General features: G+C 39.9%; 1 protein-coding gene across 1 annotated transcript in view; it reads left to right on the forward strand.

Annotated features, from left to right (window-relative positions):
- The first annotated feature begins 6,709 nt into the window (after positions 1 to 6,709).
- The window catches only part of LOC124173263 (sodium-coupled monocarboxylate transporter 2-like), a 38,533-nt gene continuing 28,688 nt past the window's right edge, over positions 6,710 to 16,554 (forward strand). The window contains exons 1-5 of the mRNA XM_046552784.1: positions 6,710 to 6,880; positions 8,818 to 9,049; positions 10,284 to 10,443; positions 16,279 to 16,344; positions 16,461 to 16,512. Of these exons, the coding sequence (XP_046408740.1) occupies positions 8,829 to 9,049; positions 10,284 to 10,443; positions 16,279 to 16,344; positions 16,461 to 16,512 (499 nt within the window). The 5' untranslated portion in view covers positions 6,710 to 6,880; positions 8,818 to 8,828. The remainder of the gene's footprint in view (positions 6,881 to 8,817; positions 9,050 to 10,283; positions 10,444 to 16,278; positions 16,345 to 16,460; positions 16,513 to 16,554) is intronic.

Here is a 16,554-nt window from a genome sequence, read left to right on the forward strand (position 1 = left end):
AGAAACTGCTGAAAAGTAGAACCCTATCAAAAGAATCCAAATTGACAATGCCGCAACGCGCAAGATTAGCGCACGCCTCTTACATATGGGTGCAATAAAAAAAAAGAAGATGAGAGTGGTGGCGCGAAAGAGTGATGTGAAATAAACGGCCTCAGGGGCGTGGTGGGAGGGAGCTTTTGGGAAGGGGTTGGTCGTGTATTTCGAGGGCCAAGGTCGGGACTTTATTTTCGGTGGTAGGAGGATTAATGACGCAATCGATGACGTCAACAGTTTCCACCTGACTCCCTACCGAAGTACGGCACCCGTTCAGCGCCTGCAATGCCGTAGGAGGCACGCACGCTTAGAAAGACCCTCTCTCTTCTCGCAACAGCCAATCGTCTGCCATTACACGAAAGTTAAGCCTCGTGATCATATTTGAGGTGGCTTCCAGGGTTGATAGCAATTATATTTGAGTGATACAGATGAGAGCCGTTATTTTGAGACCTCAAATTTGTTTTTACACCCGAACGTTGATTTTTTTACATTGTTAGTGTATGAAAGGGCAAACATACAAAATACTTAAACCTTGCCAAAACCAAATTTGACGTCGTTTAAAAGATTTTTTAGTACGAAGGACAAAAGGTATACAACGTGTTACCCCAGTCATGCATTATTTCAAAGTATGAATTTTTTAGAAAATCCACATTCTTGGCTTCTCACCAAGCAAATATTGTTGTAAATAACTGATGTAGGCGAGTAGTTAAATATGGTACTGATAGTAATTAGCTTTAAGCCACGCACTTACATTATTGAATTTTCACAGTATCAGTACACGAGCCATATGTATCTTGAGGTAAAAGCATAATATATGATTATTTGATGGTAGCCTAAACAAGCCGTGGGCAGCCTCCTTCAAGGCTATCTGAAATTACTCTACACTTGCTATTGAAATGTAATCCAAGTATCCTGAAAGAAACTTGATTGTGGGTGGAGATTTCAACGTACCTTCTATAGATTGGGAGACTTATAGCTGGTCGGAGGGATAAAGTGATCTGCGAGGCTTTATTACACACTTTTACATCTAATTCATTGTTTCAAATAGCATCCGCACCAAACAGAGGAGAAAATATTCTTGATCTATTAGCGACAAATTTACCACATCAGGTAATAAACGCTGGCACTGTCGAAGGAATAAGTGACCATAGGGTAGTAACTGCAAATTTTTCTCTAAATACCGCTGTTAACTTTAAAAAAGAGCGTAAAGTTTTCATTTTTAAAAGAGCTGATTTTGATGGGTTTAAGAGTCATCTGAAAAATGCTTTCCCCGAGTTTCAAGAATCAGTATTAAAGTTAAATGTAGAGAATACTTGGAAAGCTTTTCTTTCGCTCGTAACTTCGGGAATAAATAGCTACATCCCTAGTAAAATAGTAAAAGAAGGCAGCGAACCGAGATGCTACGACGCGGAAGTGAGAAAATCATTGAGGCGACAGAGAGCGTGTCATGCTAAAATGAAAAAAGTCAGCACGGATTTATCCGCTAATGAACGCGAGCTAATAATTAAAAAATATAGGATGACTAAAGCCGCCACGAAGGAAGCGTTCAGGAATGCGTTCATGAATTTTAAAAGAAAAACACTAGTAGAGCAGTTACAGGATAACCCAAAAGCATTTTGGTTATATGTTACGGAAGTTCAAGGTAAACGATCTACCATATGTTCGCTGAGAAACGACAATGGAGATGTGTTGACAAGCAGTTACGATAAAGCCAATTTATTAAATTCCTACTTTAAGAGCGTGTTCACGGAGCCTTCCGAAAACTCACCCGAGACCGATGGCAATCCCTGTATACATAAGATGCCAGCTATTGGCATTAGTACGCTCGGAATAGAAAATATATTGAAATCGCTTAGTCCGAATAAATCACCTGGTCCAGACGAAATCCCTTCTCGCGTATATAAAGAACTAGCCTCAGAAATTGTCCCCTACTTGCAGTTGATATTCAGTAAATCCATCAAGCAACACGAAGTACCTAATGACTGGAAAATCGCTAATGTAACGCCAATATTTAAAAGTGGAGACAAGGAACAGCCATCTAATTACAGGCCGATATCTTTAACGTCCATCTCTTGCAAAGTCGTTGAACACATCGTAGTCAGCTCGGTAATGAAACACCTAGACGCGCAAAACTTATTAATGGGAACTCAACATGGATTCAGGAAAAGCAGATCGTGCGAAACTCAGTTAGCGCTTTTCGCCCACGATATTTTAGTCTCCGGGGAAGACAACATTCCAGTAGACGCGATTTTTCTTGATTTCAAAAAGGCATTTGATAAAGTACCCCACGGAAAGTTAATCATAAAACTGAAACCTTATGGTCTAGACGAAGATGTCATTTCCTGGATTAGAGAATTTTTGAGCGACCGCGTCCAAAGAGTAGTATTAGACGGTGCAGTCTCCAATGAGGTTAGAGTCACTTCTGGCTTTCCTCAGGGTAGTGTCATTGGTCCACTCCTATTCCTTCTTTATATAAACGACATTGGCGAAGTAGTGCAGAGTAAGTTACGATTATTTGCAGACGACGCTGTAGTTTACAGAGAAATCCGTTCCAGCAAAGATATAGATGAACTAACGAATGACCTTGCTGCTATCCAAGCTTGGTGCGATGCTTGGCAGTTAGAATTAAATTTGGAAAATTCAAACACTATTTTGATGACTCAGCTAAATTAAAGACAGCTTTCACTCACATGTAGAAGTTACCGAGTTATTTTTCTCTCTAAAGGAATTTCCAATTTATCTAAAAGATCTTCATTGTTCCAAGAACAGCATTTCTGATAAAATTAAATCCACGACCTAGATGATAATACACCAGAAGATCGATAATCCGGGAAACTGAATACCGACAGATTCTTGAAGAATTTCGGGAGTTTTTCCAAATTTCCATTTCTTTAAGTTGCGAGGCCAAAAATCCGGCTATCCAAGTGGTTTAATCGCCGTCTCAGAGTCTGGCTGTCTTCACCCTGGTCTCACGACAGCTAGTCGACTAATTTGTTGTTCGCCTCTGTCAATCATTTCATTTCGTGACTTGGGAAACCAGGATGTGGTGATTTCACGCAATGGAATGCGCGCCATCAATGCACGATGTCTATTCGTCGAACTTTCCGATTAGATAAGTAGTGGGATGAAAGTGGGTCGAAGCTTACACCGGTCGCGCCGCAAGCCCGAAATTACTTACGAATCTACCCGAAGAGAATTGCAATTTTATTAAAAATGTGGGTCACATAAATAATAACCTTTTCTTTCCTTGTGATTGCCTAAATTTTGGCACATTAGATTCCCATCTATATACTGATGAGATGATGATACGACACTATAGCAGGAAATGCAGCCAAAATACTTAGGCGAAGGAAGCCAATAAAATTTGGCCACAAGTTTTGGTGGAATATCGCTCTAAAGACTACCTTTACAATTTTTCACCGCACCTGGGGAAAGAGCGTGAAAATAATAAAGGTCCCTTAGGAATCAGGGTCACAAAAAAACTCACATGAGTCATTCCTGACAGCGAATCCGAAAATTACGACTTATTCTTCGATAAATTCTTTACAAGGCATAAAACGCTAACTGATGAGAAGAACAAGAAACTGAAAGCATCAGGTACAGTTAGAGAGAGCCATATCAAGAATTTATGGCATCGGAGGTCATCGTTAAAACTACCAAAAGGGGATCTATACCACTTAAAAAGGTATAATGGCATTTGGCATGCATGAGTTCAATATAAACAAAACTAGTTCTTGAAGCTCAGGAGAGTGGGTTTCTTCACTTATGTACAATTTGAGAGCTTTTTTCAACAACCTCGAATGTGATAAAAGCCCATGATCCCACCCAGCTAAATCTTCTTGACAGGTTCCTGATTGTATTGGCTTTGAAATATCAAGTGGGAATTTTGGAGTATCGAGGGAAACGTAGAGTGAGCCTGATTCTTGAATCAGCGAGTGTCACCCTTCCTTCATAATTACGCAACCTTTTTGAATAAGCTAGCTCTATCACTAACGTCTCGTCCTTTCTTCCATCCAAATAGAGACCTAACAGTGGAAGTGCGTCGATTTGTCATACAACTCAGGGTAAATATTTTGCTTTTCCCAACTTATTTTGTTCCTATCTATGACATGAATGGGAAAACTACGCCAAAGTCGTGCAAAGCACTTTACGCGACCGCCGCAGCGTTGTTGTTACTGTTATCACCCATCATGTCATAGGCCTACATTTTTTCAGGTACTGTTTTTCTACAGCATTGGGGTCATTACGCAAATGGAATTTGTTATTTTGTTCACACCATAGTAAAACACAATCTTCTAATGCTCAAAAATAAAATTATAACGTTAAAAAAATTACATTAAATATTTTAAAAACTCGAAAAAATGTGAAATTTTCAATATTTCGGCAAATTTTAGACCCTATTCGCGACTAAAAGACATCAACTGATCTAAATACATTGAAACACAATGTTTTACGGCTTACCATTTGAAAACCTTGCAAACAATTACATTACGAAAACATCTCATTAAATTTTTTAAAAAATAATCGCAAAAATGAAGTTTTTTCATACTTTGTCAAACTTTAGGACCTATGCTTGACTGGAAGATGTCAACTGATTTCGCAATTACCAACTTTTATTTGCTATTACAACGCCGAAATAAAAAATAAGTTCTTTTCTGCCCACCCTAATATTAAGTCAACAGTTACCCCCGGTATCGTACGAGCGTCTTCAGGTCGAAATGCTTAGATAACCAATTTCAAAAGACTAAGTCTTTCAATATACTCTGATCGATTGACAGAGAAGATAGGCACCACCTCGGAGGACCGCTCTTGAGGATTTTCTAAATTTTCACCTATCACGTCTCTCGTAGGGAGTACGCACTCACATGAAGAAAACGGCGAAATTAGTCATCAATTAGCCACAGCAGCCAGTGGGATTGATTTATTTAGCTTCGTCACTTTCCTACAGTCTAAAATGTCATAATAATTTTATCAAAATGCTCAAGAAAAAACATTTTCGCCCTCTCATACTTGGGATTACAAGCAAAGGCATATTTCAAAATGTCATGGCATATCACAGTCTCTTCATTAAAGCCAAGAAATTATCTGATCAATTAGAAGTTTCACAGGGGACATGAAGGTTTAGATTGAAACTCACGAGTGAGCATTTAAAAACTAATTTTTTCATAGATTAGCGCAGAATCGTGATAGAAATGTTTTGACAAAAGAGCTAACTTTTTATTATTTTTTTATTATCCTTTTGGCCCTCGGGAGACGTTGGAATGAAGAAATAACATAGATAAGATCAGCTTCTTAATTTACGAAGTAAGATCCAAAACATAAGATAAACCCAATATTATCTTCAGGTAGGATTACGTTCCCGTTCCAATTCAAAGGGCCGCCGCGTCCATGAGAAGTGTGGCGGGGAAGAGAGCGTATTTCCAAGCATCAGCTTTACATCTTCTAGGGCCTCGTTCCATCCATACTGACTGACGGCCCATCATTTAATGATTCGTTCCTTTGGTTCTCTTCGGAATAGAGGGAATCAATCCCTCCATCGTGAGCTGTGTCATTGCCATTGTTCACCGAATAAATCAAACCAAAGTATCGGAATCCACAAACAGAATTTTCTGCCTTAAAATTATATGAAGGTGGTTTCAATGACTCCAGATTGCTTCCAAGACTATCAACAGCCTTTTCAGTTCTCAACGCTATCGGCTAGAGTTGACAGAAAGTGAAGCTTCCTGCAAATATTTACGACTCCATGACATTCGAGATCCAAAATGAAGTGACGTAAATATTTAATTCATACGCTATGCTCAATGTGATCGTTAAAACGGAAAAATGATTCCTTTGTAAAATCAATAAAGAATCAGAATTCACAACATGTACTATTTTTACGAACCTCGATTCACTGTCCAGGGGAATTTTTCCTCTTGGGGCATTCGATGTGAATTTCACCGCTACCCACGCCGCAGAGGTGGAGCATTGCGCAACCACCATTCAGAAGCCAAATAACTGAAATACACCGTGCATATAACATATCTAATTACAACGTCACATGTCGTATACGCAACGTATTGTGTATACCACATGTTAATTAGGCATAATTCATTTTTATTCACCCTCTACTATTTGTGTACAATCACCATGGAAGTGACTGTGATTTCACAAAATAACCTGATGTGATGGAGATTTACTGTCTCCGGCTCCGGATTTTCAAAGCTAATACGAATACCAAATTATCTTCCACTTGATCAAAAAGTAAATATTGGCAGGTGAAAGCCAATAAGACCAGTTTATGTGAATTTATTATGGCAAAAACATTTGGTTATATAGATACTAAGCGATAAATAAGCGACACAGCTATGCGTAAAGCGGGTTGGTCGATACTAAATTAGGCGTCGAGTTTAATATTGTCTTTCATTATGAAGTACACTGAACGTTCAAAGTTATTTTTTTTTTACTTTTAGTTCAACAAAGTTCTACTCTCTACCAAAATCATTTCGTCATCCTCCACGCTGGAATGAACACAATTTCAACCTGCTGAGAACATTTTGAAGGTCAATATTTAAAAAAATCACGAAAATTTTGATTAGCTGCACTGAAATCCTATCATAATGTAAATAAAATCGTCCGCCGATAAGACAAAAGAAATCGGATGGATTTTCAACTCCATTCAGTCGTCTTTCACGCGGTCACAAAAACCAGTTGAGAGCGATAGCAGCGGGACGGTTTTCAGCCGCGAATGATACTGCAGCGAATGAACATTCCTCTCTCCACGGCCCTGAAAAGCAAATCCCCAGTTTAGTTGGGTGACTTCTGGAAACAAGGGCGATGGATTCCCACATCGGGCATTTCGCTTGAGGTGAGGCCAATAACTTTCCCACTTAAATTAGGCAGCGCTCCCATTTTTCACAGTAAGGGGAGCTCTCAATTACGTGAGCTTATTTGTGTTCTTTTTTTCGGCACCTACTCCAGCATCAAGAGAGATTTTTTTAAACTAGTAGTTTTAGCGTGAATGCGTTTTCTATGCAAGAATGCGTTGCGTTTTGCCTAATTGTTTACTTAAGACTAGTTAGGAAAGTATGCGATATCTGGCTGAACGCACAGCTTTAGATCTTCTATCTTCGAGAACCTCAGCTTCGCTGTCTTCCATTACTTCCCCACTTCGTCCTGAAAGCACTCATTCTTGTAGACATGTACTTCCGCGCGTGCATAGTAATAATCATGATAACTTATATTGAATGTGTGACAGCGTTCACTGAGCCGTCGCGAAGCAAAACATTTACTAAATCTGCAAACAATCTGCAAGGTACCTAAATGAAGTTCAACTTCCGAACACCGAACTTTGGAATCGTGTTCCTCACTTCTCCCCACTGCCTTTCAAGAGTGTTTGTACGAGCACCACTTTTAGGCTCTATGAAATCGTTCGAATGGTTCACTTTAAGATGATGGAACCCCTCAGTAGAAAGGCAATCGTAGGCCTTCCAACAGTCGCTCATGATAAATGTGCCCGGCAACTCTCTTTCAGGATACGGAGTAGTGTGTGCATGTTACGGTTTTCCGCTGGGACCAAGAACGAGCGGCGAGCGTCACGATCAATGCTGCCGAAAACCCACTGTCCATCAATAATGCGGCCACGACAGCATTTTATTTTGTCGAATTTAGCTTCATTTATTTCAACAATAATGTTTGGTCCGCATAACTTGGTGCTGCATCGGATGGAGTGGTCTATAAAAACTTCTCGGCAAAAGTAATACCACAGTATTCGAACTGACCCTCAATTCCCGCTGCAGAAACTGCTGTCGTGGTGGTTTAAGGCGCAGAAGAACAGATATTAATTTTTCGTATGTATCCAGCGGGAGATAAGCGTTTTCAAAAAACGATCCTTTGCTTGCAGATTGTTTTGACTCCGCACCTTTTCGCCGCCCTCTTGCAAATCGACACCTTGCTATTGCATCTGAAGTGGAGGTGTTGGAGGTACAGTTCGCACACGTATCCGCACCGATTACAGCATATAGATGATTTGAACACACCATGGTCGATACAAAAGTTGATTATCTCCTCTCGCTTCAACGACGCGCTCACAAAAAAATTAATTTTGCAACCAAAGCAACACTCTGTCAAATAGGTATCCGAAGTCGAGGCCATAACTGGAACTTAACCCACCTCGGCATATTCGTATTTCACGGTGTAAGCGAGGAATCGCTGCGCGCGGTGCATTTCCAGAGAGTAGTTTCGGCTTGTGATACGTATTAAAGAGCTTATTTTACATTAGATTTAGAAAATATTTGCATTACTGTGTTTGGCATAAAAAAACAAACCCTTTGAATACCCTAATGATCACATTTTATCGAATTTTATTTCCCCGATTTTTTCGTTTATTTTTGGGTAAGTGTCCGGCACAGGACATTGCTATGAGTACATTGGAAGACAAAATGGCAAAAAGACGCTTACCATGAAACTGCATCATTAACATTCGGATAATTGGCGTTGCAAACAGAGCAATTGAAATTTTGAAAGAGTAAACTGGCTATTTTTCACGATTTGCACCGTTTTCAAACACAGTAATAAAAATGACAATTCAATGAAAATTTAAAATGATGTTAATTGCGTTATGAATGATGAAGGAATAACTTATGGTGCATTGAAAATGCGATCAATTTGAACAAATTGAAAAAAGATAACTTCCGCGAATGACATTAAGTGATGTGCTAATATATGTATAAGTGAAATTTGAACTACTCAGTCTCTGATTTAAGATTGACTATTCTTCCCTGTTGGTTGCCCACACTGACATAGACGACGCAATAATGGAGATGTCGGGTGCGTCGGAGTGCTCGGGGGCAGACGCCCTGGGCAAGCGACCCTTCGGCGGGGCGGACTACGCCGTCTTCGGCGTCATCCTGTCCATCGCAGTGTCCGCGGGCGTCATCCAAGGCTGCTTCCTCAGCAAGCGCACCACGGCCTCCGAATTCCTCATGGGCAACCGGCGAATGCACTTCGTCCCCGTCGGAATATCCCTCATCATCGGGTGAGGACGCGACCATTTCAAACTAAGCACATCGCCAATGCCTTTTGTTGCCATCTCTGACTTCCTGCAAAGTCGGATGGATGCATCAGTGACCTTTGACCCCACACACACACGACTATAAGTGGATAATAGGTCATGTCATGAGACATAGCAATCCAATACTCGTTTATATTTTTCCGCTTTCCTAATCGTCAAATCAAAAGATCTAATAAGCATAGTATACATAGCATATATTGGTAAAGTATAAATCAAAGGTTTAACAATCCTACTTGTACTAGTAAATTGAAAAGAAAAGAGATTTTCCTTTCCAAAATGTTCCACTCCCGCGATCCAATTTCAAAAAGTGAAATGGCCACTGTTTAATCTCAAACTGACATTCACTCAGACATCCACCCTCAAGCGCGCCAAGAAAATCTTCCTATTCCTTGGGAATTACTGTAAAAATAAAATGTATTTGCTTGAAATTTGCATGGCGCAAATTCATGGCGGCTTGTTCCTTGTATTCCCTTTCAAATAAGAAGTCCCACTGTTAGTTCATTTGTTCAAACTAAAATTAGATACTCGGATATAACCGCCGTGATTGTTCTGTATTATCTCTATTACTGCGGGTCCGATACACTGCATAACATAAACAGTGACGCTTGTAGGTTCTAGCATATGAAAAAGTGTTCCCAAATACAGTAACACTTTTGGCGGGTCTTACACGCCCCTGCCGACTGGGCTTTGCGGTCCCCGTTCAAGCCCGTAACAATGTAGTACCCATTTTTATAATTTTACGAGCCGTTCGCATTATACAACATGGATTTTCCAGTAGTAACAAATACACTGAGAAAAAGAACTCCACTTTTTATCCATAAAACGAGTAGGTGGCGAAAGAACGGCAACATGAGTTTAATTACAATTGAACCCTACACCCGATATTTTTATACTAATAAATAAAAAGGTCTTCGAACACCAAAAAGACTAATCGATTTCTCTAAAATGATTTTGAGTGGTAAATTCTCAGTCATTGTAGCATAACACTATACATAGTTCTTCAACATATTATCTCTTATGTGCTCATTTCATGTAACTACCACTGTTTTCTCTGTGCTATCGTTTCATCTCTTTCTTATTGGCTTCTGTAACCTCAATTTCCTTTTATCTGCGTCATATAATGATCACTGTTTTCTCTGTTAAGTGTACTTTTATTATTTTCTGGGAATTCATGAATGTCCGAAAATATGCCTCCCAGGTTTTCCACTGCGATCACAGCCCTCGGGAGTCCCGTGGAAATGTATAACTACGGCGCGCAGCTCTACGTCCTCGGCTGGGCGTTCGTCATCGGTGGGCCCATGACCACGTGGCTATTCATCCCCGTCTACGAACGCCTTGGCATCACTTCCGTGAACGAGGTGAGAAACTGCCAGCCGAAGACTGGACTGGCACAACGAATACGTTTTTGGCCGCCGGCACAAGCTCATAGTGACGCTAGCCAACGCTAGTTCAATACCATTCCCCCGTTAGAAAAATTCTACATGGCCCCACAGCGGGCCTTTACATGCTCCATAATTTGCCAATCCAGTCTTCGTTGTGCTTTGCTCTTATTCTGCATCTCGAACTTGTTCGCCACTCGCGTTATCGGTACAGCGTCGTCAATCCATCTGTTTCCTTTTCTACTTGAGTGGTAGAACTTTTCTCCTCCTACGTATCTGGACAATCCCTCTTTTCCCATTCCTTCTTCGTATTAGCTACTCTCCTAACCGTGTTTCACACATCAGACTATGTTTTGGATATTATCAGGCGAAACGTTTTGGAAGAATATTACGAAATAATGATGAAAGTAACTATGATTTGATCGACAGAGACTCGGTACTAATAGCATCGACGTCATCTTTTCCACCACATCAAAATAGTCAATAGTCTATGACCCGAATAACCAGAGGGCATTGTTAAATTATGCGAAAGACCCATTGGGTAAGTGTGGTGAATGCAGATTGACGTGCAAAGACTGCAGGGCATTTTACGTCGGTAAAACGTGAAGATCCTTTCGTAATAGGGAAAGAGAACAGCAGTGATGTCTCCTTTATGGGAATGTCTCTCGATCAATCCGATTTCGCAAAACATCTGATAGAGGAGGGATATGCATTCATGCCACGGATACTAAACGTGATTACGAAAAGGTGAACAATGGACAAGTTGGAAGAGATGGAGATTAGAAGACGCCGGAAAAATGGACGCGTAGTAAATGACATTTAGTTCGACAACAGCTGAGAATTGTAATCAGATGGGAGGAAGGTTTTTTCGGAAGGACTCCCACAACAGGTGACTCAAGTCCTCTTTTTACGCCTCCCTCGCCATTGGGGAGTAGGATTATTTGAAATTCCCTCGTGTTTTTTTTATCTATCGTGCAAGGCTGGGATGATGGACTTACTACCTTTCACACACCTCACTGATCCGTTAACAATAGGGATACGAAGTAACGCAACGGACGTAAAAGTTGTTACGTCGTATGGGATGGGAATCTAGAAGTGAGAATATTGATGAAGTCTCCCAGGTAATTTTTAATTTAACTTCTTTATATTTTGGGGGTAACTATATGCTTTTATGTCCATGTCGTTTATGCAGTTACGATTATTTCACGTTGGTGTAAGATATTTTGCGAGTTCATGCATCTTGTTCACATGAATTGCTATGAGAAAAAAAATACTATCCAGTACCGGGAATCGAATAACGAAACTTTGGTTTTCCCGGCCATTGCACAAACCACGACGCTATCCAGGTCTCTTAGTTCCCATGGCAATTGTACCGAGGCTTATGGTACTAGATGTAAGGTATTTTCGGTCCATCGAAGATGGCTACGCGAGGGAGGGGGGAGTTCAATGTAGATAACCGGTAGGGAGCCTCAACTCCGCGCATGGCGGAAATGAGTTTAATATTTCATTCCTGCCCCGTGAACGGCGGTGACCATTACATGAATTGCCATGCTTGTTCTTAAAGGCTAGGAATTCTAGGCGAAGTTCACTCAACTATAGACTTTCTGGAGGGAAGAACCAAATATATCGCAAATGGGGAACATGCATGAACTTTGTTTCTCCCGTTATTGTAGCCTATCTTATAGAAAATTTTCTCACCAATCCGAATATATAAGCCAAAGTTGTCTACGTCAATCACAAATGCTGTAAAATGCTAATGAAATTCTAAAAAAATCGACGAAAGTCACGTGACCCAGAACGCTTTCTCATTGGCTTGACGTCACCGAACAATATTCAGTCTCAGTGGCCTCAGTTCTCCGTAAAATTCGATGTCTAAATAGTAAATACTGCTGTTTTTCAATGAATACAGATCTTTAATGTCGTTAGGGAGTTGTTGATGGAAAAAGAGGGGGATTGTTGGAGGAATGAGGTGAAAAGAAAACTGATTGACAAAATGACTGAAGTGGGATTTAAGAAGGCGCAGTCAGACAATTTACCTATGGTTGACTCCTTTATTGAGGCCGCCTTCCTTAAAAACAGTGATTCTTTCGTCGCCGCCGAGATGCGTGGAGTGAAAGCAAGCAGGTAAGCAAGCTATTCAATGCATAGGAAAAATTTTAAGTTTTAATATTGTTTTCTGTTTATAAATACTTATTTTTGAAATCAAATAAACTATCCTTCATCAGCGGTTTATTAGTTGCCTATAATTTTAATACCAAACTTATCATGCGGTTCTCTTATATCAGCTCCATAGTCGTTAGAATATAAGTAATGAAATAATAGACTAATGTACAAATATGTTTCAGGTATGATTAATGCCTAATAATTCTGAATTATTACAACATCTTCACTCACCAAAAATATGATTCGGCATTTAGCAAACTAAATGTGTCTCATAATATAACACTATCTCTGAAAAAAAGAAAAAAGGAGCTGCACTTTGTGTTGCTGCTCCTGATTTTGAGAAGACAAAGAATATTTCTTGTCTATGGATTGAGCATGACCATGATTTTGTAATGAATGTTGTGGCTGCCGCCACAAGGTTTTGGGAGAAAAATATTTTTCCTATTCTTTTCAACAGCTGTAAACATGATTAGTTTTTTTTAGTTACCCCAGAACTGGCCCCATATCCTTCTTGCTATATTTTTGTAATAAATTTATTTTGCACTCCCTTTCATTGTCGGCATTTTTTCAAGTATGCTACTTTATTAATGGAGCCTGAAGATTAATTAAGCCACAAGATATAATAATCACATCATCCATCAAGGTAATAAGATTGTGATCTATACAGGCATGAGGAACTAACATTTTAAATTCCCTAATGCGTCTGATAACACGCTCAACATGAATCCTCAAGCTGGCAATATTTTCGTCTCCATTACTTCCTTTTTGGTGCTCTTCACTTGAGACTTAACACTGGGGGGTGGAATTAATGTGCAGCCTTTTGTGCCAAGAAAGCTATCAATGTGTTTGAAACCCCGATCAGCCATCACAGCACAATGAGAAGGCAAGCAGTTAAAGTAATCACATTGCTCTAGAAGCAGTGAATCAATATCCGACCTCCAAAGCCCTTAGATATGTAATTTATTAATCCATCAGGTGAGCTAGACACCGAGTACTTCAGAGTATTTGCAGACTTGTATTCCGACCATGTTAGAGCTTGTTTTACAGGGTCCGATGGTTTTTCTATCTCTACCTGTAAGCAATCAATAATTAATTGTACATGGCTATACCTTGATCGAAATGGTATTGGCAGTAACTCTAATATCTTTTTCTTGGCTGGCCATATAATGAGCTGTTTCATACATTGGGATATTTTTGGAACAGCATCATGAAACACCCTACTAGCTGTGCTGAATGATATGCTAAAGTCATCAGAGAGAATAGTAATGCATTCATTAAGTCTTATCTTTTTTAGAGTTAGCATGATCATGGACATATGTAAATTTGTGTTTCTCTGAAGAGTGCCCAGAATGAAGCAACAGTTTTCAGGTACACCCATGTATAGCTTAGGGTTTCTATTAACTAAATTTATTCGTGCAATTGCTACTTGCTTTCATTCAACTGAGTCATTTTCATTAAGAAATTCAGCTTCTGAGTCATTAGATGAATTATCAGAAAAACTGTACTCATCTTCTTCACTCACATCCTCCTCAGAGCTCGACTCCTCACAAGTTTCACTGACTTTCCTTCTCTTCAAACTTTGAATGGGGGGTGTCTGGGTATTTACATATTTTATTTTTTTGGTGATGTCGCCCTATCAGAAACACATGTCTTTATTTGCGTTTGTTTGCTCCTGAATTTAGTGCGTACTTGAACCCCAACACTTGATGACACTTGAGAGGAAATACCTGAACTACTCTCCCGGTCATCCTCTGACTCAGCTTCAGTTCACGTAGTTTGTCAGCTTCATTGCCACTGGAACCTGTGCTCAATTATTTATATATATATGAATTGAAAAATGCAAGTATCAAAGCTCCATGCACACGTACTTAAACCGGTAGAAAAATGCTCGGCAAGGTCAACCCGAAAACCTTGCTGCGCATGCTGCACCACCCCGCGAAAGCCTCCATCAACACGGTAGAAAAATCTTATAATAATACTTTTCTTGAAATATAATAACACTTTTTCCGTTCATAATTAAGTTTTTCCTTTGATGTAATTGTTTGTAACTTTTCAATTTATATTACGTGGCAATAACATCCTTTGGCTCAATTCAATCTTTTTTTACTCACATAAATAAGATTTGCAACCTTACTGGCACGTACGCTGAAATGATCCTCACAACAGAAAGCTGTTGATAATTTCGAGATAGAATTTACGTCTCTTCTGCAGGCTCTCAACCATTTTGATCCCTTCTTCGAATCTTTCGGGACATAAATGAAAACCTTCTTCGGCGTGGAATTTGAGGTATTTGAGCAACAGGGCACGACGCAAGATTTGTAAAACTTTCTCTCGTTTTTTCTCGTTTACATCCATTATGCTTGTTATGCTTGAATGAAATAATCAATTAAGATTAGTGAAAATCACTAATTAAGAAGCAAAAGCAATAATTTACTCGAAATGCCGTTCCATCATTCATCCACTTACTTTCTTGTCTAAATATAAACAATGGTCTCTAGCGATATCGTTCTGTGACGTCACGCGTCCATTGCCCCATGACGCAGTGTTTTCAGGCTGCCGAAAAAGAATTATTTTTAAAGAGTGATATCTCAGTAAAAAACCGCAGGTCACCTGTGAAATTTTTACCCAATCCATTTTAGATAGTGGTCTTTCGATTCATCTGGTTATAAAAAATTGTGCATGTTCCCATTCTAGATGGAGATGTGACGATGATACCGTTTATTTTGTCGTAGTTAATGCATTGTTCCTTCGGAATAGCCATTGGCGCCTTCAATTGTACTCATTGTTAAATTTGCTATACTTTCTTCCCCTTTTATGTTTACGACATGATAAATATAAGTCTTATTCAAAAGCAGTCCAATCCGCTTTCTTAATTTTCCATTCACCTATTTTGGTAATATTAAGGATAAATGCCTTAGCGCCTAACGGTCTTAGCGCCCGAATCACAAGATAATTACATCCGTCCCTCAGAGTGATAGGCAGCTGCAGCGATAGATTTTCAGGGACCAAAAGAGTGATCGCGATAGCCATCATTTTATGAATTACACGGTCATTCCCATTTTCCCTCTTTCCATAGCGCATTTTGTCACACTCCGTATTTACAACTGTCATTTCATTAAAAGCTAAGCGCGTCGTTGCAATCGCTGTAAGCGGCCGCGCGTTCGGATGGACTGAAGGACGGTAAAAGATACAGTTTTGGTAACGGAAAAAGAGACGTGCCAAAAGAGATGGGAGTCCCATCCCTGGAGCCATCGTGGAAAATGATTTTGAGAAACGATCATTTTTCCACCATCATTGGAGCGATTGCTGGAGCTATCGTTATGGCAACGGCGATCGCTTGCAGAGGCAAGGAGTTCAGTTGCAGTATACATAGTGTAAATTGTTTCTTCATATTTCTCATACTTTTTTGCGTAGCATAGTGTTTAGATTCTTCATTTCCATTAACATGTTTGCAATCCATTAATTGGGAAATGATTTTTTTAATTTTATTTAAATTTTAATGAATATGAACCTAGGTTCTATAAGATTATTGGCTATACAAATAAAACATGCTCTCATCTGCCATCGCTCATCATCATGATATTATCTATCTAAAAACGCCCACACATTTAAATATTGGGCTAACGCAGAGATTTCGCATCGATTTTCCAGTACCTTCTCCTGAGATTCAACAACCCAGTGCGACTGCTCTACTCGTTTGCCTTCGTCATCCAAGGGGTAAGTGGAAGCCAAGAGAACAGACGCTCGGGCACTGAATCAAGTGGCCATTCGTTCACCACCACGCAATAGCACATGCATCTCTTTCTCATCCCCTGCTCCCCTTCCTTCCGCAGATGATGAGCAACGCCCTCACACTCTACGCACCCGCGCTCGCCCTTGAACAAGGTCAGTCACTCCATCCGTACTACGTCGCATTTATTTGGTACA

This window comes from Ischnura elegans, chromosome 1 (genome assembly GCF_921293095.1).
Source record: "Ischnura elegans chromosome 1, ioIscEleg1.1, whole genome shotgun sequence".
Taxonomy (NCBI): Eukaryota; Metazoa; Arthropoda; class Insecta; order Odonata; family Coenagrionidae; genus Ischnura; species Ischnura elegans.